Source organism: Rattus rattus, chromosome 2, assembly GCF_011064425.1.
Source record: "Rattus rattus isolate New Zealand chromosome 2, Rrattus_CSIRO_v1, whole genome shotgun sequence".
Taxonomy (NCBI): Eukaryota; Metazoa; Chordata; class Mammalia; order Rodentia; family Muridae; genus Rattus; species Rattus rattus.
In genome coordinates, this window is record NC_046155.1 from 101,355,015 (window position 1) to 101,379,939 (window position 24,925).

The window sequence follows — 24,925 nt, forward strand, 5'->3', positions numbered from 1 at the left end:
TGTTGCTGTGATGGTTTTGATACAATCCCAGCACTCAGGAGGCAAAGACAGGTAGATTTCTGTGCATCTGAGGTCGGGCTCAGTATGCAGGATGACTTTGCTTTGGTTTGGTTTGCTTTGCTTTGCTTTTATGTTGAGGTTTACAACACATAGCAATAGACCAAAACCCAACACTTTTAAAGCAGAATGTGCTAGGTTTTAGATAAGCAAGGATGTTCCAGAGACAGTTGTAGGAAAGGTTTGCTTTGTTAATATTTAGTATGTTCTTACTGGTATTTATTTACATGACTTTCTGATTTAGTTTTTCTTTTTTTTTTTCTCCATGTTTATTAAATTGGGTGTTTCTTATTTACATTTCAATTGTTATTCCCTTTCCATGTTTCCAGGTCGCATCCCCCTAACCCTTACCCCTTCCCTCCTTATGGGTGTTCCCCTCCCCATCCTCCCCCCAACAATCCCCTTCACAGGGGATTCAGTCTTGGCAGAACCAAGGGCTTCCCCTTCCACTGGTGCCCTTTGATTTAGTTTTTCTGAACTGAATGTTCCTGCTTTCTTTTGTACATTCATGTATAAAAGCACACTGTGAAGCATTTCTGGGGAGCAGGTGTTTATTTAAAGGACAGAGACAGAGAGGACATAGCATGGTTATGATTAGCAGAGAGGTTGAGGCCCCAGCACCACAGAAGACTGAATGGATCTCTGCAGAGCATGCAGGCAAGAAAGACTCTTCCTCTACCTGTTAGCATGGGAGTGAGTTCTCAGCAAGAGTCTGTAACCAGGCTCTCTGATTTCCAGGAAAGTCTCAAAGCAGCCAGGTGACACAGGACAGGACAACAATTCCTGAAACCTCACTTAGGTTAGTATGGCTCCTGCAAGGCAGCTGCTAAGGACTCAGCCCCCTTAGAGCAGCTGTCTCTGTGAAAGGAGTAGAGGAAGCATGTACAGGACAGCAAATACAAGCCAGATTCTAGGATCACATGCTGACAGAGTATGCAGCAGCCCATTCAAAGCTGTCACCTTGCTTCAGTCATCAGGGAAATGCAAATCAAAATGACCTTGACAGTCTGCCTCATACCAATCAGAATGGCTAAGATCAAAGATGCAGGTGACAGCACATTCTGGAAGGGATGTGAAGAAAGAGGACCATTCCTCTATTGCTGGTGGAGCTAAAAGATTGGTAAATTCCTTTGGAACTCAATCTGGCAGTTCCTCGGAAAATTGGAAATAGTTCTATCAGAAAACCCAGCTATACCACTACTGGACATATACCCAAAAGAAGCTTCAACATATAACAAGGATACCTGCTCCACTATTTTTCTAGCAGCCTTATTTATTACAGTCAGAAGGTAGAAAAAACCTAGATGCCCTTCAACAGAAGAATGGATACAGAAAGTGTGGTACATTTACACAATGGAGTATTACTCCAATATTAAAAACAATGACTTCTTACGCAAATGGATAGAACTAGAAAATGTCATCCTGAATGAGGGAACCCAGACACAAAATTACACACATGTTATATACTCATTGATAAATGGATATTAGCCCAAAAGTTCAGAGTACCTCACAAACCATAGGGAGCTTAAGAAGAAGGAAGACCCACAGATCCCTGCTCCCAAACCCCTTGGGAGAGCTCACCGCCCAGAGAGGTGGGCAATTCTGAGACTGCAGGGCAGGAGAGACCGCCAGCACTGCCCACCCCTGTCCACATCCCTGGCCCAAGAGAAAACTATATAGGGCCTTGGGGAACAGGAAGATAAGGGCACTCAACGCTGTGGTCCAGACACTACCTGGATCTGAAGGGACCCGGTCAAAAAGCTCCCTGCACCCAAATCCCTTGGGAGGGAGAGCTAGACCTTCAGAGGGACAGACGTTACTGGGAAGCCACAGGAGACTACTCTCTGCCCACATTTCTGACTCTAGAGGAAAATGCTTAGCTCCATCAGGGCACCCTGTGCACAGGGTTCCGAGCGAAGGCAGGGCAGGCCCTTCTGGTTGCTACCCTCACAGGCAGGGCACTAGCTTTGCTTAGTCCGGCAGTCCAGTCCCCAACATGTGAAAGGACTAGGTCTGTTCAGCCACAGAGTACATAATCTGGAGAAACCATGGGGCAGCTAGAGAGCCCTCTGCAGCTCACGACCCTGTGCACTGCTAGTGTGGTGAGGTGTTTCTGCTGGCTCTGCACATGACTCCTCCCCATCCTGCCCCTGCTGGGTGGCAAATCTTACTGGTGTGGTCTTCCCTGAACTACAACTTCCTTCCTGTTCTCATCCTGTAAGAGTCCAGCTCCAACCTCAGAGGAACACTGCAGCTTTCTGTCCCTAGCCTTATTTTTCCTTCCCTTTGGGCCACACCAAAGCAAAACCCAGCCAGGAGCTAAGGTGCAGGAGAAACCATAGGGAAGGCTTTCTGTTCATCACAGGCAGATTTCCAGAGGGTCAGGAACTTTTTGGATGATTTTATCCTGAGTCAGAACAAGGGACATAACTAGTTCCTGTAGCTCTGAAAAATGCCCCAAGCTCCTGGAAGGCAGAGCTGACCCAAGGCAGTTGACTCTCTCTGGTGGTACAGTTCATGATGTGGAACCATCCTGTTGCTTGATAGTTCTGTGGTTTCCTTTTCTCAGTTCCAACCCTCAAAGTCTTAGCTTTCATTTCTCTCCTGACTCACCAGCGGACCAGCTTAGCGACTAAATTCTCAGGGCATAGACTTTGGCCTGAGTTTGCTTCTTTCCACAAATTCTGTGTCACTTGGTTGGTGTCTGAAGGTGTGAGAACAATTTTAGACTGCAGAGTCTTGAAGAATTTAGAAGAAAACCCTGTCTCTGCCTAGGTAAGTTTTATTTGTACTAAGATGAGGGGGGCAGTGGAGGACTACTGGTATCCTGCTGAGTGTTCTGGGCCCAGGATTCAGAAGGAAGAGTAGCCTGAAGAAGACAGCTCTCAAGGGCTGGAGAGGGCCAGTTATTTCTCTACATTCACTCTCTTTTCTAATCTTTAATTTTGAGTTGCATGTGAATCTCCTGCCCCCCAAAAAGAAACTACTTTCCTCTGATGGAAGTAGAACCAGAGTAGAGTTTGAAAACAAAAGTTTAGGATTTCTCTGAGAAATAGTGGATTTGCCTGTGATCCTATAGACTCATTCCCTATGCTTCTGTCTCTATCGTTAGAAGTCCTGACTTTTCTGCAGCTGCCTATCCATTTACTTATTCTATGAAACAGCCTCAAGTCTGAATAAAATTCCTAATATAACTTAAAAGTTTTTACTCTTGCCTGCTCTTTTCATTGGGCAATGCCGGCTCTATCTGACTCAAGATCAGCCCAGACTACTAATTCCAGCTACAAGGAAAGCTCAGCAGGAAGATCCACAGTCCAAGGCCTGCCAGACCTAAAACCACCATATCTAAAGAAGAAGGGAATAGCCAAAGTGTACAGCCTACTGCAGTACATGCAGCAGGGTGGGAGTGGCACTTCCAAGTTTGCTTAGGCCCAGGATTCAGTCCCAAGAAAAAGATATTGAAGGAGGTGAAGGGGGAGAGGGGGAAGAGAGAGAGAGAGAGAGAGAGAGAGAGAGAGAGAGAGAGAAGGAGAGGAGGAGGAGGAGGAGGAGGAGGGAGGGAGAGAGAGAGATATCATTGGAGGAGCACACTTTCTAGAAGTTTCAGATTTCTATTCCTTTGGGACATAATGTCCCTATATAGCCCAGGCTGAACTCATGGAACTGTCCTATGTCAACCTACACAGCTGCTGGGATTACAGGTAAACATGCCTGTCCCAGGACTTTTCTACTCTTCAAGATAAGAGTTCCTGATTGAGTTTAATGATATTAATGACTGAAAGATGTCTGCTAATGGAAATATCTAGAGAAGCATGAAAAAAAGGGACTTGCAGCAAAGTATTCAGACTTCACACAAGCTAATGTAGACACCAGACAACACAGGTCAGGACTTCCTGTATCCAGGTTGGCTTTAAAGATTATCACCAGCCCATCCTCTTTCCCTTTGTACTCTCCAGCTCTTAGTTGTGGACACCTGTCTTTTGAACTTAGGAACTACCTCTCTTTACCACTGTATCTAATGAGATATTAAAATGCATATATTAGGGTTGTCAGATTTTAAGTTCAAATGCATCTAGGCAATACACATTAAGCTACTCTAGATAATACTATTTAGTACATGAAACCGAGAACAGTTTATTTTCCAGGACTATTTGAAAAAGGAGCATTTCTCATATGACTTCAGCACCTTGAAATTTCATCATCCTGAAAGAAACATTTTTTTACTTTTTCCAGATTTACAATGGAGTGGAAAATAACCAACACTCAACTTAAATTATAATCAAGTGAATTCATTAATTAGTGCTAGTAGCTCAACATTCTTACAGCAAAATCAAAGGCTTGTCACACAGAAAAGACTAGAGGAAGTGTATTTAAAGGTGGACATCATAATCCGCTCATTTGTGTGGGATGTGTAGCTGAGAAACTGCCTGCCCTCCCTCACACGTGAGGAGCTGTCTCACTTCCTGTTGCACATCAATAAGTGGGTTCACAAAACCAGAACAAAGAGTTAATTATCTCATGGTAGTTTTATAATTCTTGGGAGGGGAGCAAAGAGTTAGAGTTGCCAGTAGCTTATAATTAGGAATTAAGAATAGTTGCCTAGCACAAAATGGAGTTTTCCTTAGCTGTCACATGCTCCAATCATTAAAGAAACAAGTTCTGTCTATAGACTACTGCTTCAATGAAACAAAACTAGTTATTTCCTTAATGTCTCTTGAGAAAAGATTTATCGTGTTGAAATTGAGGAACATTTGAGTAACTTTATGGAAACCTAGTATAGCGGAATATTCCTAAAATGTATGGTGATGCTAATGAGATATATTAACGATGGGAGGCATGGAATCTTGACTGGCAATCTCTTGTCACCAAACAAGGTTCCAGGTGTAGGACTGGGTTGCATTCAATTAAGTTGTTGGAATGCATGGAATTCCCCCAAACAACCCAGACTTTTGCTAAGACAAAGGATTCCTCTCTGCAAAGTGTTAGAGGAGCCTTATGGCCAAGAACAATACCCACAGAATTAATTGAACGTGGAGATTCAAGTCGGTGACTACATGGAACCTTCACTTCTAAGTTCTAGTCTCTTTGTTGCCAGAAGGTACTCTGCTAGATACCAAAAGAGAAACATAAAAATCAACGCAGCCGTAAAACCTTTTCCTACAATATATCTGGACTGCAAAATACATTAGGGTAATGGTGGCACAGAACTTGTCTGAGTAGCTAACCAATGTCTGATCTGACTTAAAGTCCACTTAAGAATCTATTCATATCTGACACTGCTTGAGTAATATAAAAACAGAGAGTAGATAACCCAGAGGTGTAGTTGAACCAATTTAAACTTATCCCCATCTTGCTTATTAGTGAATGAGACTCAGAGTATGGTTATTTTATTTGGCTTTGACAATTACTGGGGTATTACTCCTTATCTACTTTTCTAACTCCTGGCCTGGCTACTTCCCCAGTGGTGTACCCCAAATATGTGCTATTTCTCCTGATCATATGCTCGTGGTCCATCTTTTCTCATGGCAGCTTCCTCCTTTCTCCATGTCCTTTCTTCTCTCTCTTACATCTGTAGCTCCTAACCAGGTACAAGTAACTGACTATAGCCACTTTTATTTAACCAATAGTTTTAAATGAAGGAATAAAGTTTGCACAACAAAAGCTGGTAAATGTGAGAATCCCCTGGTGGGCGACTAGACCTTCAGATACAGAATGTTGTATTACAATACACACCAACAGACCAAAGCTCAAAAATTCTCCTTTTTTGCCTAATTAAAAAGGTTCTTTTTCTTAAAATAATAAACAACTTAAATAGAAACAATTACGAAAATTTTTAGGTAAGATTTACATTTAAAAAGTCCATTCTGTTCTTATTTGGCAACTCAGGAGAAAGTTCAGAGTTCTGTGTCTAATCAACTTCTATCCTAACTTGCATTATCACTCTAAAAACATCTTCTCAGACCTAGAACATCTTCTTACATCCGAAACAACTTAAGTTTATTGGAAGACTGTAACTATCAGGTCTTGAGACTTGAGAAGGAAAAAGTATCTGAATATGCAGAAAGTACAGGCAAGCACTTCCAAAGTTATAGAAATGACAAACAATTGGATGCCTGGACAGTTATCAAGTATTCTAAAACATTGAAGCATCATCTTCAGCATTCTGGCTTAGAATATCTGACAGATCTCCTGTGAAGAATGAATTATGAAAGACTGACCTGTCTTGGCAGAGCTTGGTAGTCAATGTCTCTGTACCCATTTGTCCTCTCCAAGCAGCATTCTGTGAGGATAAAGTTAGGGCATTTCCTTTGCTTGGTGGCTTTCTTGACACAAATGAAGCCATCTCCAAATGGAGGTCCTTCAATGGTCATCGTCTTCTTCCAAGTGAAATGGGTTGCTTCCAGATCCTGACATGTCTCAATGTCAAAAAAAAGCCTTAAATTGCAAGGTTACATGGAGCAGCAAGTCCACTCAGTGACAAACGTTCTTCACATCTCTGTAGTCACCTCTGCCATCTCATGCTGACCAAATCCAGTGTCACAGTGGAGGCCAGAGCTGAAATGCTTTCAACAAGAAGCCTGGTATGAAAAAGAAAAAGTAAAAGTTTCATTGAAGTTGCACCCCTCTCATCCCAGAACCTGAGAGACTGAGGCAGAAGCTGGTCATGAGTTTAAGGTCACCTGAAGAGAGCAGCTGCGTGTTTCAGGACCCTTAAGCAGACCTGTGGAGAAGGCTGTGTGGGGAATAAACTGAGGTCTCTTACCAACAGCTCCAAACCCATTTCTCCCTTCTATGGATTCAGCACTTGAAGCTTTCTCAAGTGACATCCCCAGGGCAGTGACCCTGGCTTCTTTCTGCAGAGCTGTGACTTAATGTCTTACTGTAGGCTTCTGCCAGAGGTCAAAATACAGAGCCTTCAAAGAGTGTTTCTGTACCCCTATAAAATAGCAGCTAAAGATGGCATCTGTTTCCTGGTGTGTGGTCCTTTCTGAATCAATTTGGTTTCCATGGTGCCTGGGTGCATTTCCTGTCAAGAGGCTGACTATGGGTGATTTTATTCCTTCTTGCCTCTGCTGCTGGGAAGATTCATCCCTTAATAAATGTGACTTCCTTTAACCAGTTTTACTCACTCTCCTTGATACTGTGATGAGATGCCTAACAAGAAGCAAATTAGGGCAGGAAAGGAGCAGTGTAGTTCACAGATTGACTATACAGTCCGGCATGGAGGAATAGCACAGGATCAGAATAAGAGGTTGCTGGTCACATTGCATCCAAAGACAGGAGACAGAGAGATGCTGGTGTTCAGCTACCTTTCTCCTTTTTATTCAGTCCAGGACCCCAGCCTATAGATGGTGCCACCAACACTCATAATAGGCCTTCCCTCCTCAGTTAAATCTCATAGTGCTAACAATTAAAATTAACTATCACATCAATCATTTATCAGATTGGTTAGTGCCCTCTACTATCTTGCTGAGCTCAGAAACACAGACAATATCCTAGAATGTTCTATCTCCTCACATTTACCAAATAAATTTTCCCTTGGAAAATGGAAAACAGCCTTAAATTAATGAAAAAAAATGTTTCAGTGCTATATTCTGAAAGTCTCTGTTGTTTTTGAAGACCAACTGTCTATTCATAGTGTATCTGCAAATATTGCTGGTCTCTAATTATTTATTATCTGTTTAACCCAAGATTTATATTTCTGTGATAATCCACACTAGGATCTGGCATGACTATGAGATTGATTTTCTGGTCATTAACTTGCGTTTCTCAACCATTCCTAACAGTTTGCATAACAGTTACTGAAAGGACTGGGAAAAACCTTGTATTTTCTTTTAATGAGCTGCATAAGCGCAATACCTATACAACAGCTGAAATATACATACATTGTACTGTAACAAAAACCTTACTTCCTGTTGGTAAAGAAGGTTGGTTATATATAGTACAAGTATAAGATGTCTGTACAATTTCCTTGGCTTGTTGCCAAATGACAGAAAATTCTTTTTGTAAACCTTTATTGTGAACATGCTGGTTTTGTTGTTTAGTTGTGTTTTACACATTTCTGAAGCCTCTAGCACACTTCCTATCAATACCTGATTAATTTCCTCATCACCTTGTGCTACAGGAACTGGTAGACCTTTACGGTATCTGACATATGTTAAATTTAATGGATGACTCCTATTCTGGATCTCTTGTGGTAGCTGAATAAACAGTGAAGTCAATTTGGAATCATCATAAAAGAGCTCAACAGTTTCCATGACAAAACAATGCTTTCTGCATTCTGAGAGTCAATTACTATCTTAAGAGACTTTTGACAATCTAGTAACACCATAGAATAGTATATAACTCTGATATTTTTTAGGAAACAAAAGTAAGAATTTTATTCCTTTCGTTTATATACTTATGTATCATATAATTTTAAATGAGGAATATTTTAAATATATTATAATAGTACAGATCATTCTTTTTTAATAAGGTCTTGTGAACCTAAATGTCCTCAAGGCAGAAACTAGCCAAATTCTGACAGTCTCTTCACATGAATGAATATCATGTGTTCCTTTCACTCATTTTTATAAGGAAGAAAATTTTGTATGTTACCTATTTTCTATAACACTTGATGAAACTAACATAATCAATTTTTAAAAATTAAATACACAGTTATTTAGTATTTGAAATAATTTATATTCAGAAACTTAGAATTCTTGATAACTCTGATATTTTAACTGAGTTATAAGTACCCTCAACTACCTGACTCATATCCTAAACTTCCCAATTTGTTTGCATCAGTATAAAATGTAAGAGCTCCAGAAATTAGTCTGCCTTTTACTACACAGGAGAGAATACAATTAGTGCTTTTTATAAACTGAAGTTGTTTGCTTTCTAGGTACGTGTTCATTTTTCCCAAAAAAAAATTTACAGCAAGCTCTTTTTCAATGTTCATTTCTGCCCATAATGAGACAATCTCAGCATTAGTAAAAGATACCACAATCTCCAAGGAGCTATTCCTGCTAACTGATGAAGTCTCGTTCTTCCTTTACAATCAGTTCAGAAACCTTTTTATATAGGTCTTTAATTGTTACTCTCTTTCTGTACTATAAATATCCATTCTAAGATATAATCTGCTCTCTGCATAAGAATTCTGGTGAGAGATGAATAGAAAGCAAGACAACTAAAATCCAAGCCCTCTTTGGATCAATGAGGCCCATGTGAGCATTTTGTAGTTTCTTTTCTATCAGAGCCAATTCCTTTCCAACTTCAGCTGCTATCTTCTTGGACTATGTAATTCTTCATCACCTTGAGAGGTTTGAAATAAATTACTGAGCTCTTGCGTGATCTAACCAATTGTAGGCCAAATCCACTTTAATATCTCCCAGTAATTTTTGAAAACCATTAAGAGTTTTTAGTTGGACTCTCCTAATTTGTAACGTTTATGGTTGAATGTCCTGCAGACTTACTTTATATCCTAATAATGAATAAAATCTTCTCTTAATACTTTCTTTGCTTCATCAAACATTTTTTTCCTAAGGTACCTCAATTTGAATCAGCTAGCAAAATATCATCCACATAATGATAAAGTATGGATTGAGAAAATTATTTATGAATAATTTCCGATGGCTGTTATAGAAAATATTGGGATAAATTAGGACTATTCAACATTCCTTCTGGCAGGATTTTCATTTTTTTGGTGGGTATTGTGTGGTCAAAATGTGGGCACTGTGAAGGCAAATCACTCTCTTTAGAACATTACTGATCTAAGACGCACACACACGTACACACACACACACACACACACACACACATATAGACACACAAACACATACCCACAAAGATTTATTTTGTTGGAGTTATAATTTGTATGACTGCCTGTGACCATACATATTTGAAGGGAACGGCTGTGGTGGTCAGAGGTGCTGTATTTTCTCAAGAGTTACAGCTAGCTGTGAGCTGTTTCGTGTGAGTATCAGGAGCTGGATTTGGATCATCTACAACAGCCTTCTCTACCCCTATGTTGAATTAGTATGGGCATTTTACTAACTCACTTATTCACTTTGTTTTAATGTTATTTTATGTGAATCAGTATCTTACTTGAATATGTGTTCACCACTTGAATACCCTATGCCCACAGATACCAGTAAAGATTGATAGGTAACCTGAAATTGAAGTTACAAACAGTTGTGAATCACCTATCAGGTACTAGGAAGGAAACCAAGGTCCTGTGGGAGAGCAACCAGTGCCCTAAACTGAGGATTCATCTCCCTTGATGAGTGTGTAGACATCTTAACAATATTCAAACACATGAGTACAGAAATTCTTATATGAAATTGTACCATCTTTCATTTCTTTCAATACTTTTATAGTTTTTGGGTACAGATACTTCATCTTGCAGTAATTATTTTTCCTAATCCTTTCTTGGTCTTAATAGTTTCATGAATGTGATTCCTCTTCATTTTTTTTCTTTTGCTAAAGTTATTTACTCTTTATTTTCATCGCGTGCGTACGTGTGTGTGTGTGTGTGTGTGTGTGTGTGTGTGTGTGTGTGTGTGTGTGCCTGCCTGCATGTTTCTGTACCATATGCATAATAAGCCAGCAGAGGCCAGAACAGGGTGTCAGATCCACTGAAACCGTAGTTATGGGGACTGTGATAGCTATGTGAGGACTGGGAATGGAGCCAAGGACCTCTGCAAGAGTAAGCAATACTCTTAACATTCAGGGATGCTCCAGTCCTTTCTTTGTGTTTTACATGTAACACTGTTTCACTATAGAGTCATAATATCCTTGAATTAGGCATCCTCCACCCTCAGCACCCAGAGAAAGTGGATTTAGAGACATACACCACCAGGCTCATCTTTTAATTTCATTTTTAGTTCCCTAGTTATTTGTGACATTGCTGCACTGAACATTATATCTTACCTCTTTACTGAGCTCATTGGCTGTTCTATCACTTGTAAAATAGTTCTTACTTGCATGCCTAATGTTTTGTTTGAGCTTTTCAATCTGCATTTCTTCCAGGTACTTACCTTGCTGTGATGACTAGAAGTGACAAAAAAAGATGAAAAGCTTTCCGTTGCCTAAATTTGTTATGAGGTTAGCAATAGGATTCTCATGTATGGCTTTAAAATACAAAGATGTATGCCTATTTCTAGACAATTTTAGATATTTTATTCCTTAAAAACACTGTGTATTTTCAGATACTTCTCATGCAATGAATGACAAGAGTTTCTTTGTGGGGGATTGGGGATGACAAAAGATACCAATGTCTAGACATAGGTGCCCTGGAACTCATTCTATCTATGCTCCTGACTGGCCTTGAAATCACAGAGACCCACCTACCTTACAAGCATGCGCAAACACCGTTACCTGGTCAATATGTGGTATGGCTAGTTCATTGGGTTTTTTTATGCTAAACTAATATGACATATTATTGGGGGGAAGTCTGTGTACTTTGAAGTATAACTTTTAATGTAGTTTTGAAGTCAGAATCATGCTGGCACACATACCTAGAGTCTCTTGTCAATGTTTTCGGCAAATTTCTAGACCAAGATAAAAATCTCAACACTGACAGACACAATGTTTACATAACCCCAAGAAGAAGACGGCATAATTCCTCACATACTTTGTTTTGGTTTTGAATTTTGCCCTAGTGGTCACCTCTTTTTTTTTTCTTGGTAACCTCTAAGAGTTAGAGCAGCCTTAGACACACACACACACACACACACACACACACACACACACACACACACAAGATTTCAGAGGGATGATTTTCAATGTCTTGAAAACAAAAGACCCTTCTGAGTGACCATCTCTATACATCTAGTACAGGTATTAACTTAACATGTGAACAAACACTCACGTAGTCTTTTATTAGATGGCAGTCAGAGAAATCATTGTACATGTGCCCTAGAAGATGGGAACATCTACACTGCAGGTAAGCACTTGCTCTTTCTGGTAAGAAACTTGTAAGGAGAGGATCAGAGTGGGTCACACCAACAAGTGCTGAGAGAAGTACAGTGGCCAGAGACATGAAAGGTTTGGTGCTTTTGACACTGAAGATGTTGCCTGGGAAATGAAAGAGAAGGATAGAAGGGACTCTACACAAGGCTGTGGGAAAAAAACATTCTCTCTGTTCCACTAAAAGGGGAATAACAAGCCTGTGTCAAATTTGTCATTTGAAATATCATTTAAGAGCAGAGCACTTGAGAGTATGATAAAATGCTATTTGTTATGTCACTTAACATCTTTATATATTTCTTCATTTGCCCTTTTATCTTGACATTTTGGTCCTTCTTTGATCTCTCCAAAGGGTGCACTCTGCTCCTCGACTTCTTACCTGTCCCTTTTTACAATCCCTATCATGCAGGGATCTAGACAGAAGTGTGAGGAGTCAAGACAGACAGACACAGGATCACAGCAACTATGGCCTCATCAGTCCTGGAGATGATAAAGGAGGAGGTGACCTGTCCTCTCTGTCTGGAGCTCCTGAAGGAACCCGTGAGTGCTGATTGCAACCATAGCTTCTGCCGAGCCTGCATCACACCGAACTATGAGTCCAACAGAAACACAGAAGGGCAGGGCAGCTGCCCTGTGTGCCGAGTTCGTTACCTGTTTAGGAACCTGAGGCCTAATCGACATGTGGCCAAGATAGTTGAGAGTCTCAAGGGGTTCAAGTCCATTCCAGAGAAGGAGCAAAAGGTGAATGTCTGTACACAACATGGAGAGAAACTCCAGCTCTTCTGTACGAAGGAGATGAGAGCCATCTGTTGGGTTTGTGAGAGATCTCAGGACCACCGTGGTCACCAGACAGCTCTCATTGAAGAGCTGGACCATGAGTACAAGGTAAGGAAGCAGAATACAGGAAATAAAACATAAAACAGTAACAAATAGAAAACCTCCACTTTTTCTGACAGGGTACTAATCTGAGCATCATGGACTTGAAACCTGACATGTCATGCCATTCTTTTAAACATTTTGAGTCTGAAAAGATACAGTAACTTATTCCACTGAATCAATGAATATGCCTGGACTACAATGAGTAAGATAGAAAAAATTGGAACTGCTTCTTTAAGTTGAGTTGATATCCAAGAAAGCCAAATCAACAGAAAAACGTCTGCTGATATATTCTGTGTTTATCTCCTTTCAATGTTAACATCAGATTCATTCAAAGGGCATAGCATGCTGTTTAGTGACTTTCAACAATGAGGTTAATAAACACATGGCACGCAGCAGTGAAGAGAATGTGTATTTGGCAACTGAACCATCAGAGGGGAAAGAGTTCCATAATGGAAAGCACAGCAGCAAGTTCTGTATTAGACAGTTTCTGTGCTGTTGCTGTTTGTTTTTGAGCTGAAGCATAAACTCACAGAGTCTGTGGCTACATGCACAGAGCCTGAAAGGGGCTGTACCTGATGGGATCCTAGAACTGGAAGAAAAACTAGACAAATACTCTCAGCCCAAACCCACAAGTAATCTGTAACTGAAGGCTTTTATATTTAATATGTCAAATCTTTAATATATGAAGCTCTAGTTTTTATGAGATTCCCATGAGTTGGGAACCTGTGTGTCTCTGTGTCTCTATGTACTTCTTGTGTTTTTTATTTAGCACTTTTTATAGTTTCTTCATTTTGTCATATTCTAATGTCTTTAGTCTTTTTTTTTCCTCTTTCATATGTACTTTCTTTTACTTTGTTATTGTTCTTTACATGCCTCTTTGTTTCCTAACATGAGAGAGAAGGGATGTGAATCTGGATGGGAGGAGAGGTTTTGTGCAAACCATAATCAGAATATATTGTATGGGGCTAAAGAGATGGTTCAGCAGTTAAGAGAACTGGGCTGCTCTTCCAGAGATCTGAAATTCAATTTCTAGCAACCACATGGTGACTCACAACCATCTGTAATGGGATCTGATGCCCTCTTCTGGCCTGCAGGCAAACAAGAAAGTAGAGCACATATATATATATATATATATATATATATATATATATATATATATAAAATAAACGTTTTTTAATGATACTTTAAAATCTATTGACTGAAAAATCTATTTTAGTGGAAAAATATCTTTTTTTTTCTTTTTTTCGGAGCTGGGGACCGAACCCAGGGCCTTGCGCTTGCTAGGCAAGTGCTCTACCGCTGAGCTAAATCCCCAACCCCGAAAAATATCTTAATTACAAAAATATGCAATTAAGAAACAGAAAAGAAAATTCACATGTGGCCAGAGTTATGGTGCAAGTTTTAGTCCCAGAGATCAGGCTGCTAATGTTGAAGGGTCTCTGAATTTCAGAAGTATGCTGTCTACACCAAAATTCCAGGCCAGCCAGGGCTACATAGCATGACCAAGTTGCTGTTTGTTTTTAAAGTGCAGGTGTCAAATGAAACAAAATAGGGGGATATGATATAAGTTTATGCTTATAGGAAAAATGAGGAAATTAACAAAATACTCCAAGTTCTCTGATGCTGAATTCAAAGTAACAGGATTTTACTTGGTGGGATGATTGAATAGAAGAGATTCCTGTGTTTCATTTATGGGGTTTGTGTATATGAAACACCAGAATCAATTGAGCCATAGAGTTAAATTGTACATACTTTATGCACATAAATATTGACATACTTTTTCTTTTTTTAATTTTATTTATTTATTTGTTTGTTTGTTTATTTGTTTATTTATTTTTACACTCCATATTTTATTCCCTTCCCGGTCCAGCCCCTGAGGGTTCCACATCCCATACCTCCTCCCTATACCCTCCCACCCCTGCCGCAACTGCACCACCCCCCATCTCCACAAGGATGTCCCCACCCCACCCACCCCACCAGAACTCTAAACTTCCTGAGGCCTCCAGTGTCTTGAGGATTAGTTGCATCTTCTCTGACTGAACCCAGACCCAGGAATCCTCTGCTATATACATGTTGGAGATCTCATCTCAGCTGGTATATGCTGCCTGGTCTAAAAGATCTCAGGGATCTAGGTTAATTGAGACTGCTGGTCCTTCTACAAGGTTGCCCTCCTCCTTAGCTTCCTCCAGCTTTTTCCTAATTCAACCAGAGGGGTCAGCAGCTTCTGTGCATTGGTTGGGTGCACAGATTTGCATCTGACTCTTTCAGCTGCTTGTTGGGTCTTTTGGAGAACAGTCATGGTAGGTCCCGTTTTTTTAATTCCCCATAGCTTCAATAATGGTGTCAGGTCTTGTGTCCTCCCCTTGAGCTGTAAACCACTTTGGGCCTGTCACTGGACCTTCTTTTCCTCAGGCTCTTCTCCATTTCTATCCCTGCACTTCTTTCAGACAGAAAGAATTATGGGTCAGAGCTTTGGCTGTGGGATAGCAGCCCGATCTCTCACTTGTTGCCCTGTCTTTCTGCTGGAGGTAGATTGAATAAGTTCCCTTTCCTCACTGTAGGACCTTTCACCTAGGGCCTCCCTTGCCCCTTTGAGTCCTGAGAGTCTCTTACTTCCCAGGTCTCTGGAACATTCTAGAGGGTCTTCCCAACCTCCTTTCTGCTAAGGTCGCCTGTTTCCACTCTGCTGGCCCTCAAGGCTTCAGTCCTTTCCCCCTACCCAATATCAGATCATGTTCCCCTCTCCCCCCCCTCCCTTCTTCCCTCCCTCCCTCCCTCATTGTGGTTGCTTTCTTCTCCTCCCAAGTGGAACTGAGGCATCCTTACTTGGGCCCTTCAGCTTGTTGACCTTTTTGACTTCTGTGGACTCTACTCTTGGGTATTCTGTACTTTTTTGTTTTTGTTTTTGCCAATATCCACTTATTAATGAGAACATACCATGCATGTCCTTTGGAGTCTGAGTTACCTCACTCAGGATGATATTTTCTAGACACAAGTTTTTCAAAAGAGAACAGTCCTAGGCTTCCAGGCTTTCCTGAAGAGTTTCTTGACCTTTGCTTAGGGACAGCAGTCCTACTAATCACACAACTTGACTCTGCTACAATTCCTTTCTCACAGAGGAAGCTGCAGGATGCTCTGCAAAAGCTGATGGAAAAAGAGAAAACATGTGATGAATGGCAAGATGACGTTCAACAGCAGAGAACTTACTGGGAGGCAAGTGGGGACCCTTCTTAAGGGAGTCAGCCTGATGCCCAGGAGGGACCTGGTCAAGAAGCTACTGGGATCTTTACCTCTTGGAATTTGATGAGGCCAAGAGTCCTTGATTATTCCTCCTTATTGGTTCCCCTGGAACTGGAGATGCAAAGTCAGTGTATTCACAACTGAGCTGGGCTCTGTGAGGAGCTGGCACCATGGAGGGTACTTAGTGAGAATGGCTGCTGGGTGCTGGGTCTCACTCCTGTTGTGCCTTCCAAAAATCAGAAGATGTTTGGGAAGAGACCAGAGTTCTATTCTTGAGGTTTAGTTTCCTCAGGGGTTCAGAGGTAGAAAGAGAAATATGCAGGCAGGCACAAGAATCTTGGTCAGCTGAGTAAAAATGAGCCACATTCCACTTAGGCTCAGGTGGTCTTGGTAAAGGTGACCTTACGTTTTTGTTTTGAAGTATTGTGAAAAGACATTGAAAGGAAACAAATGCTTCCCTAAGATTCCCTTCCTTTTCCTAAGCCCAAGTCCCTGTGAAAGCCCACCTAGAGCCATATTTCTCTATCACCAAATCACATTTAATCAAACTGAATTCCTCTCCCTTTTCTTACCCCTGAAGACTCAAATACAGAGTGATGTAGAATATATTCAGATGGAGTTTAAATTACTAAGAGAGCTTCTGGACTCCAAGGAGAATGAAAAGCTGCAGGAGTTGAAGAAAGAGAAGGAAGATGTTGTGAAAAGGTTGGAAAGGTCTGAAAATGAGCTGGTGCAGAGGAGGCAGTGGGTGAGAGACCTCATCTCATATATGCAGCATCAGTTGAAGTTCTCAACCATGGACATGCAGCAGGTAAGACTGCAGGAGGTCCTAGGGTCTAGGTGTTAAAGGACATGGAAGCCATCGCCCTCCCTCTCTGCTGCTGTGATCTTCCTGGTGATGGCAATGAGCTCTTTCTGAACTCTTTCCTGAATCAGATTCAAAGGCAGAAAGAACCATGGCATGCGTGAAAGCCAAGGGGAAGTTGTATTTTATTGGTTTATCAATAACTTATCAGTACTAAACTGAACCTTGGAAAGAAGATCTCTTGCATCATGGGTATTGTTACCCTGCTCTATTGCTGAGCATATGTGAAGCACATTTTCAACTGTCAAGTTAGTCACTTCACCAGAATTTGAAATTAGTAGAGTTTGTTTCTCCCTCTAATGATTTGAGACTTTTACCCCCACCACCTCTGATTCTAGTGGAATGGGACTCTGTTGGTGGGAGTACCATCCAAGAACTCTGAGAATTTCCCCTGACTCTGTCTTCCAATTACTGACAGGAAAAGTGTCTCCTTTATCTATGGAGGTATAAAGTTTGTAGTTTATTTGATCTCTATCCCAATTTTTATATAATTTCTTTCAAAGTCATAGTCTGGTGGTGAATATCTCTTTATGAATTTGTTTCTTTCATCTGAATTATCAACTTGTAGACCTTGCCGTTCTAGAAATTCATCATAATATTTTAATTGTTTTTTCTCCATTGTATTAATTGTAATTTAAAACATTCATAATAGTTAGAATTAGGCATCTATATCTAAAATGAGCTAGTGAACACAATAACCATAGCCCACATGCTTCATAATTCTGAATTTTTATCTCTTGACTAATGAATCTGATCATTTTTCTCTGCCTCCAGGCCCTGACAACCTCATTCTAATATTTACTGTTATGAGATGAAATATGTTTACATGACATATTTCAATGATATCATTTAGTTGTATTTTTTTCCTGTTTCCAGATGCTTGCATATAACTAATTCTCTGAGTTCAGAAAAGCTGCCAAATAACAATGCTTCTGGGTTTTATACGCCTAATATTTTAATACATATTCTGACCATATCATTTTTACCCATTCATCTATTGATTAGTTCTCCAACTGACCCACTATTTTATTTATTACACTAATGGTTCAGTAGACATGGACTACTGAGTTCTTCATGAGGATAAACTTGTGCATCAGAATTCATTTCTATTAGAATAATTGGTTCTGTAAAGGAAATTCATTTTACTGTGGAATCTAGTTTTGTTTATTTATGTTATATAAAATAAATCCATATGTGGTAGCCTGTGATCTCAGAACTTCAGAGCTTCTAATATACAGAAATATATATATATATATATATATATATATATATGATCTGCCCACAATAATGAAGAGAAAATATAGGCTTTCTATCCTAGATCGAGGTCTGGTGGCACACCCCTTTTACTCCAGCAGCTGGGATGCAAAAGCAAATGAATCTTAGGTATTCACGGCAAGCCTGTTCTATATAGTGAGTGCAGGCCATCACGGTTAAAGAAACTAACAACTCTCAAGGTAATTGCAAGGGACTGCAGACTGTCCAGCCCTAAACAGAGCATATATACTGTACCACTAATTCAGAGGACCAGGGAACATTGCAGAAGAAGGGACAGAAGGAATGTAAGAGTCAGTGTGGTAGATGACTACAAGGAAAACATTGTCTTCTGTGCACAGCTTAGCAGCAGTACATATACACTAAGATTGGTTTTGAGAACAAACCCAAGACCTGTGTAAGCCTAAACTACCACAAACTCAAGTACAGAAAGTAGCCTTGTTTAGGAAACCCACCCGTGCTGAAGGAGCTACTGGTAATTCTCAACTGCAGGGAGTCAGAGTGTTATAGTCCTGTAAGAATGTAACTTTACATGTATCTACCAATATCCAGTGGAACCCAAACATCCAAGAATTCTTGCATAGTGATAATTTAAAACACAGGAAAAATGGCAAATTTTAGTACCTATTTAACATGTCACAAAGGATCTGGTCAGTCAGGTCTTGATATCTGTCCTCAATAAGCCAATATAAAGAAGCCTAATTAATATTGGAAAGCAAAGGAAGGAGATTTACTAAAGGGTGCCACGTTTTCTTTCTGAATCTGAAAAGAACTGTAGAATCTTTATTACTTCCCTTTAAACAGTTGCCAGGACTAGAATCAACGATAAATAGAAGGTGCAAAGTGGCTTGTTTTTGTTATCAGGTTTGGGGGATTGTTTTCTTGTGGGAACTTTTTGTCCTTTTTTTTTTTCTTTTACTTTCCTTCTTTTTTTTTAACAAATACAAATAAAACATGAAAAACTCTACCTCAAAAAAAAAAAACAACAAAAAACAAAATCTAACAGTTCAACAAAAGTCTTTAGCTGTGTTCTAGACATTGACAGGTTACATCACAATTTAAAAATTCATTGGGAAAACGGAAAAACAGAGGTTTAGAATTGTTTAGTAATCACATGTCCAAGGAACAAAGTTCTGGAAACACCTTTTATTCAGCTAGCCACACCTGCAGGAACCCAGTGGCAGTTGCCAAAAGGCAATTTTTCCACACCAGAAAGGAGTCATGATTTTTTCTACTTCCAAAATGTTTTTCAAATCCTGTGTCTCCCAACAAATGAAACATCCATTGTGAGTGAAACGGAGACACGTTTCTCTGGGGAATGGCCGTGAAACTCCAGTCTGTGTCTGCAGTGTGAGCAGGAAGGTCAGTCTTTCCTCTTCTTCTTTACAAATGTATTCCTCCTAAAGTAAACTGGGAATGAAGGACTAAAAGGTCAAGAGAGGACAGGGGATTGGGAGCCACACCGTGAACACAAGCGAAATTAAAATTATACAAACTCAAGCAGTTTATAATAGACTACTCTGAGACACCAAAGGCTGATTGAAAGAATCCATCATTCTGCAGGACCTGGGGCTGTGTGCTGTGGGGAGATCTGAGCCAAGCAATTGGAGAGCTGAGCCAAGCAATTCACTACCTTGGAGTTGTAATCCCCCTGCCCACGGCAAACACTGGTTTCTGCACCATGCCTCCACCGCCTCTCATCCCACCACTTGGCTCACCACCGGAGCCTCCAGGTCCCCAAAGGCAGTTATCCCTGCGGTTGCCTTCCCCAGCAGCTCGAGTCTTCTTATCCACATTCAGGCTGACTGTGCCTCGGAACATGACGGGCGTATTATTAAGGACCTTCAGAACAGGTTTAGAATCATCAAACACAACAAAACCGAAACTGAGCAACTTCCCACCACTGTGGATGCACAGCTCCACCACATTCCCATAATTTTGGGGAAAAAAATCCTTCAGTTCCGACTTGTCAACAGCTGATGACTGTCAGGGTGCCTCACCATCCTTTGAGGTTCCGCATCTCCTGGCTCACCCCCCTCACAGATTGACCGGGGTCCTCTCTGAGGAGGGATATTGATCAACTACTCTCGAACACTCTGACTTCTCTTAGGCCTTTGTGGTGGGATCTGACAGTCAGGCTTAGATTCTGATCCGGGTTGTGATGTGGAATTCCATCACTGGAATAGTCCCACTGTGAGGAAGGCTCTTACTAGTCACAGATGCCCCAGAAAATGTCCTTCCGTCCTCCTGTGCTGGGGCCATGTCTTCCAGAGCCCAGGAAGTACTTGCTCTTCTGCACACCCTAAGGAGCAGCTTCTTCCAATGCAGGCTCAGGCTTGTCCTCTTGAATGTCTGGCACAGTTCCGGTTCCAGCTCTGGTTCCAGCTCCACAGCGGGCTCCTCTGAATGCTCCTCCAAGTCATTGCTGACAGTCTGATCATAGAAAGCTCCAGAATTATCAGGCACCACCTCTGGTGTCTGCTGTCTTTCTTCAGGTTCCTCTACTTCTTCCTCAGATTCCTCTTGAGGGTCTGTGACAAAGCCACCGAAGACCTCATCTCGGTATCTGAAGATGTCGTTGTGAACAGAGAGTTTGCTGGCAAAAGATCCCTCAGGATCAAGGGCAAAGGTCTGCATGAACCTCTGCAGAGCGGAGTGGTTGGACTGTAGCCCCATCACTTAGACCACCGCCCCGTCCACGTGACGGATCTTGGTGTGGCCGTTGGTAAAGATTTGTGATATCACTTTCCTGTGGATTTCCGTCTGCCTGTAGACTTCATCTTCTGGCTTCCAATTGGAATCCAAGCCCCTGTGGACATAGGAAGAGTTCTTTTCACAAAATCTGTGCAGCATATCCTGGGCCTGGTCCAGCAGGGTGTACTACTGTAGAAAAACTCCTACCAGAACAGCAAGGGACTAGGCTTCTCCATAACCTCTGCTTTGGTGGATTCAACCTACACAGCTGAGCCGGAGGACAGGGCTGCTGAATGGGAGGTGGTGGTGGTGTCCCTCCTGTGATGCCCTGGCACTACATTTTGAAAAGAGAGGAAGAGATTTAAAAAAAAAAACCACCTTCTGTGCATCCAATAATATGCACATATGTGTAGTCCAAGACAAGGTGTGGTCATATCCATCATTCTCCTATCATGATCTGGGTTACAGTGTCACACTGTAAGGTGGTCAGACAAGTCATTACAACTGTTTGAAATATTTTGAGAAGACCAGCTCTTCCTCTGGATAGAGCTGTTTTCCCTTCTGTGAATATGAGATCCTGGAATAATTCCCATTTCTTAGGAGTCTTTGTTTCAACAGTTTAATAGGCAAAGTGAGAAACACATATATCTCTCTAGATCAACTTCTTTCCTGCCAAGCCAGTTGCACAGAGAGAAGAACAGAAGGGGGAGGGGTGAGAAGGGTGGGATTTGGAGAGATCTGCTCAGCTGGTTTTAAGTATTAAATGTCTTAAACTTCTAGTCCTTTTGTCTTCCTCATTGATAATATATCAAATCATGTTTAAATGACAAAAATAATTTGGAATTTAGCTTCCCATATATGTGAGTTGCATGTAAGGAACTGGATAGCTAATATGTAGCATGAAATGTGGCATGTGTTTATTTTAATATGTACACCAAAACTTGTATAAGCTACCTAACTATTGTTTCTTCATCTTTAGTCTTCAATGCCTGGTAGTATAAAACAGAAAGTGTGTACTAATTTACATATATGACAAATCAAGAGCTATACACTGCATTTATATCATGTCTTGGGGAACTATGGGTGACTGATTTGATTCTCTTTTGATTTTAGTCTCTGTGGTCAGTAAGAGTGTGACCACAATTTGCAAGAATATGAAGAACATGCTATTAGCTGTGATTTCTCCTTCTCCCTAGGATGTGAATTCTCTTCTAAGAAGTTATGTCAAGGCAATAGAAAGGAATAGCCCCATTGTGCGGTAAGAATTCTTTGACAGAATGATAGCAAGTCAGTGGTGGTCAAAGGTCAAAAGGTTTGAGATATGGAGGTCAATTTTTATTTCTAGGAGTCAGACCTTGAAACTGAAACAGCCGCAACCTATCCCAAAAAGAAGAAGAAGAATGTTCCAAGCTCAGGATATGAAAGGCATGCTGCAAGCATATCTAGGTAAGGGCAGCTAAATTCTGTGATTCATTGTACTATTCTAGGTGTGGCTAAGCTGCATGTGGAAGAGAGTAAGGATTCTGAATGTGGGGAGAGGGACTCAGGACAACAGATAGTGTGTCCCTATAATATTATTGTAGATAATGGGAAATTATCATTCATCTCCTCCTATTTTGCAAACCTTCCTCCTCATCTGGAGAAGAGATGGGCTTTAATGGTTGTTTCATTTGCTTGTACTTACTACTGGGAACTTTCATCATTTCAGGGCTCATGGATCTCCGGCAATACTGGGGTAAGGAGAAACCACAGCGCCTAAGCCCCTCTCCTCTCAATGTCTTCCAGAGTGTATTTCTCTGTTAAGTCTCATGTTTCATGTAGCTACGCCCACTATGCAGAGCAATCTGCCTCTCCTTGAGAGGAAATGCTTCTCCACATTTCTTCTCTCTTCCTCATTTGCCTTCTGTTCTTTGTGTTACAAATAAGCAGTAACTTATTTCATCTGACTAAAAACTTATGTGTCTCATTTTTCTGCAGTTCATATGAATCTACATGCAAACAACCATGCAGTCATTGCCGTTAATAAAGAAAAAAGACAACTACAACATACAAGTTACTATAAAAGGAATTTACGAATTTCTGAGATCTATAACTTGAGTGTCCTGGGATACCCAGCTATCCACTCAGGAAAACATTACTGGGAAGTAGATGTGTCTAGAAAAAATGCCTGGCTCCTGGGAGTAAATGATGGACTGTGTACTCAACCTCAACTTCATTCTATAACTGAAATGAGCTTCAGTGCCAAATGTAATTCTAGTGTTGAACAACATGGAAATTGTCAGCCGAAATATGGCTACTGGGTTATAGGAATGAAGAATAGGTCGGCCTCTGATGAGTGTTTTGTTTCCCATAATTCCAGTGTCTCAGCTCTCTCTCTGCCTTGTCCTCCTACTCGTGTTGGAGTTTTCCTGGACCGGGAAGCTTGCACTCTCTCATTTTATGATGTTTCTAACTTTGGAGCTCTTATCTATAGGTTCCATAACCCTTTCTTCCCTGATACACTCTATCCATATTTTAATCCTATGGAATGTTCAGAGCCAATGACAGTATGCAGGCCACCTTCTTCAAACTCTGTAGGAACACAGGTAAAAGAATGACCCATGGCAAACATAGCCTTGAGACCTGTGAAATAGATCACAGAAAATAAGGCAGAGGGTCTTTTGCCTCAAGAGCATTTTGTTCCTTAGATTGTTCTTGGTCATGATTTTGTACCTGCAACAAACATTTGCATTCAACTTACAATATGTGTTTTCTCTTGTTGGACGTTAGAACATAGCTACAGAATCCATCCTTGTGAAAGGATATGCTGAGTGCTGGCCTCAATGTACACTGGTTCTAGACATGGCCTGTTCCTTGCTTTCCTGATTTGCTAGATACGATCTATAGTATAGTGCAGACCATTATGTTTAAGTTCATCTGTCCTGAGAAAGTTGTGCAAAAGGGTCCTCTGTTAATATTTGCTATATGCTTACTGGCATTTATTTTTTATTTACATGTTTTTATGATTACATTTCTCTGAACTCAAACAAACCTCCTTAAATTGTTGCTTTCCATTGTACATTCATGTCTAAAAGCACAGTGAAATTGAAGTAAAGGTGTCTTGCGGCATTAGAGTGTAGTCCCCCACCAACACCCTCATTTATTAAGGTCTTCAAATCCTAGATCTTGCAGAGAGATCTGACAAGGTGGACAAAGGTCTACACACCTTCCTTTTGAGGTACTAGAGTGGAAGCCATGGCCTCGTGCATTCTGAGTTCTACCATAGAGCTTCTTACCTCAGCTCTGCCAAATCTCCACAAGCCCAGTCTTTCTGTCACTAACAAACATGAAAGAAAGTTCTTCCCCAGATTGTCTAGCAGTTTAGAAAATTACAAATAGGAGTTTCTCACTAAGGAATGTGCCTTTAGCAGAAGGTCAGTTTAACCACAATGCTTGTGTTTCATCAAAGAGTTACGAAGGATACCTCTCAAATGATACCCACTAAGACCATATGTTTAGGCTATCTGAGTTCTAATCCTGCCTCTCCACATAGCAGTGTAACCCTGAAAAACATCCTGTAAAGCCTATGTTTGCTTGGGTTTATTTTTTTTCTTTTGTCCCATTTTTGCTTTTGTTTTACAATTTTGGTATAGCGTACCTATATTGTACATCATTGTAGGAAAATGAATTTGGGATCTCTAGAAGGCTACAAGGGTAAGAGCCCTTTCCTCTAAGAGTGATGAACTGAGTTCATTTAATCAGACCTAGAGGTTGGCAGCCAACTCCCATAGAGTATCCTCAGCCTCCACACACATGCTGTAGGACACAGGCTGAAACACCTACACAGATACAAAATGAATTGTATGGATTTTAGTGAGAGAAGAAGTCCGATTTGCATAATGCAGCCACTGCTCACTCAGCAGCTGATTGTGCCCATTACTAGGGGACCTGCTGTACTGAAGTTGCACACAGCAGTGGGCAACTGGGTAA

General features: G+C 40.8%; 1 protein-coding gene and 1 pseudogene across 1 annotated transcript; one reads left to right on the forward strand and one right to left on the reverse strand.

The window, feature by feature from the left end:
* The first annotated feature begins 2,745 nt into the window (after positions 1–2,745).
* Positions 2,746–23,553, forward strand: LOC116893983 (tripartite motif-containing protein 30A-like). Its single transcript, XM_032895699.1, has 7 exons — positions 2,746–2,832; positions 12,416–12,891; positions 16,003–16,098; positions 16,706–16,936; positions 22,276–22,402; positions 22,665–22,691; positions 22,934–23,553. The coding sequence occupies exons 2-7, from the start codon at positions 12,472–12,474 to the stop codon at positions 23,551–23,553; spliced, it is 1,521 nt and encodes a 506-aa protein (XP_032751590.1). The 5' UTR covers positions 2,746–2,832; positions 12,416–12,471.
* On the reverse strand, positions 19,892–21,192 carry LOC116893984 (annotated as a pseudogene).
* Positions 23,554–24,925: the final 1,372 nt, after the last annotated feature.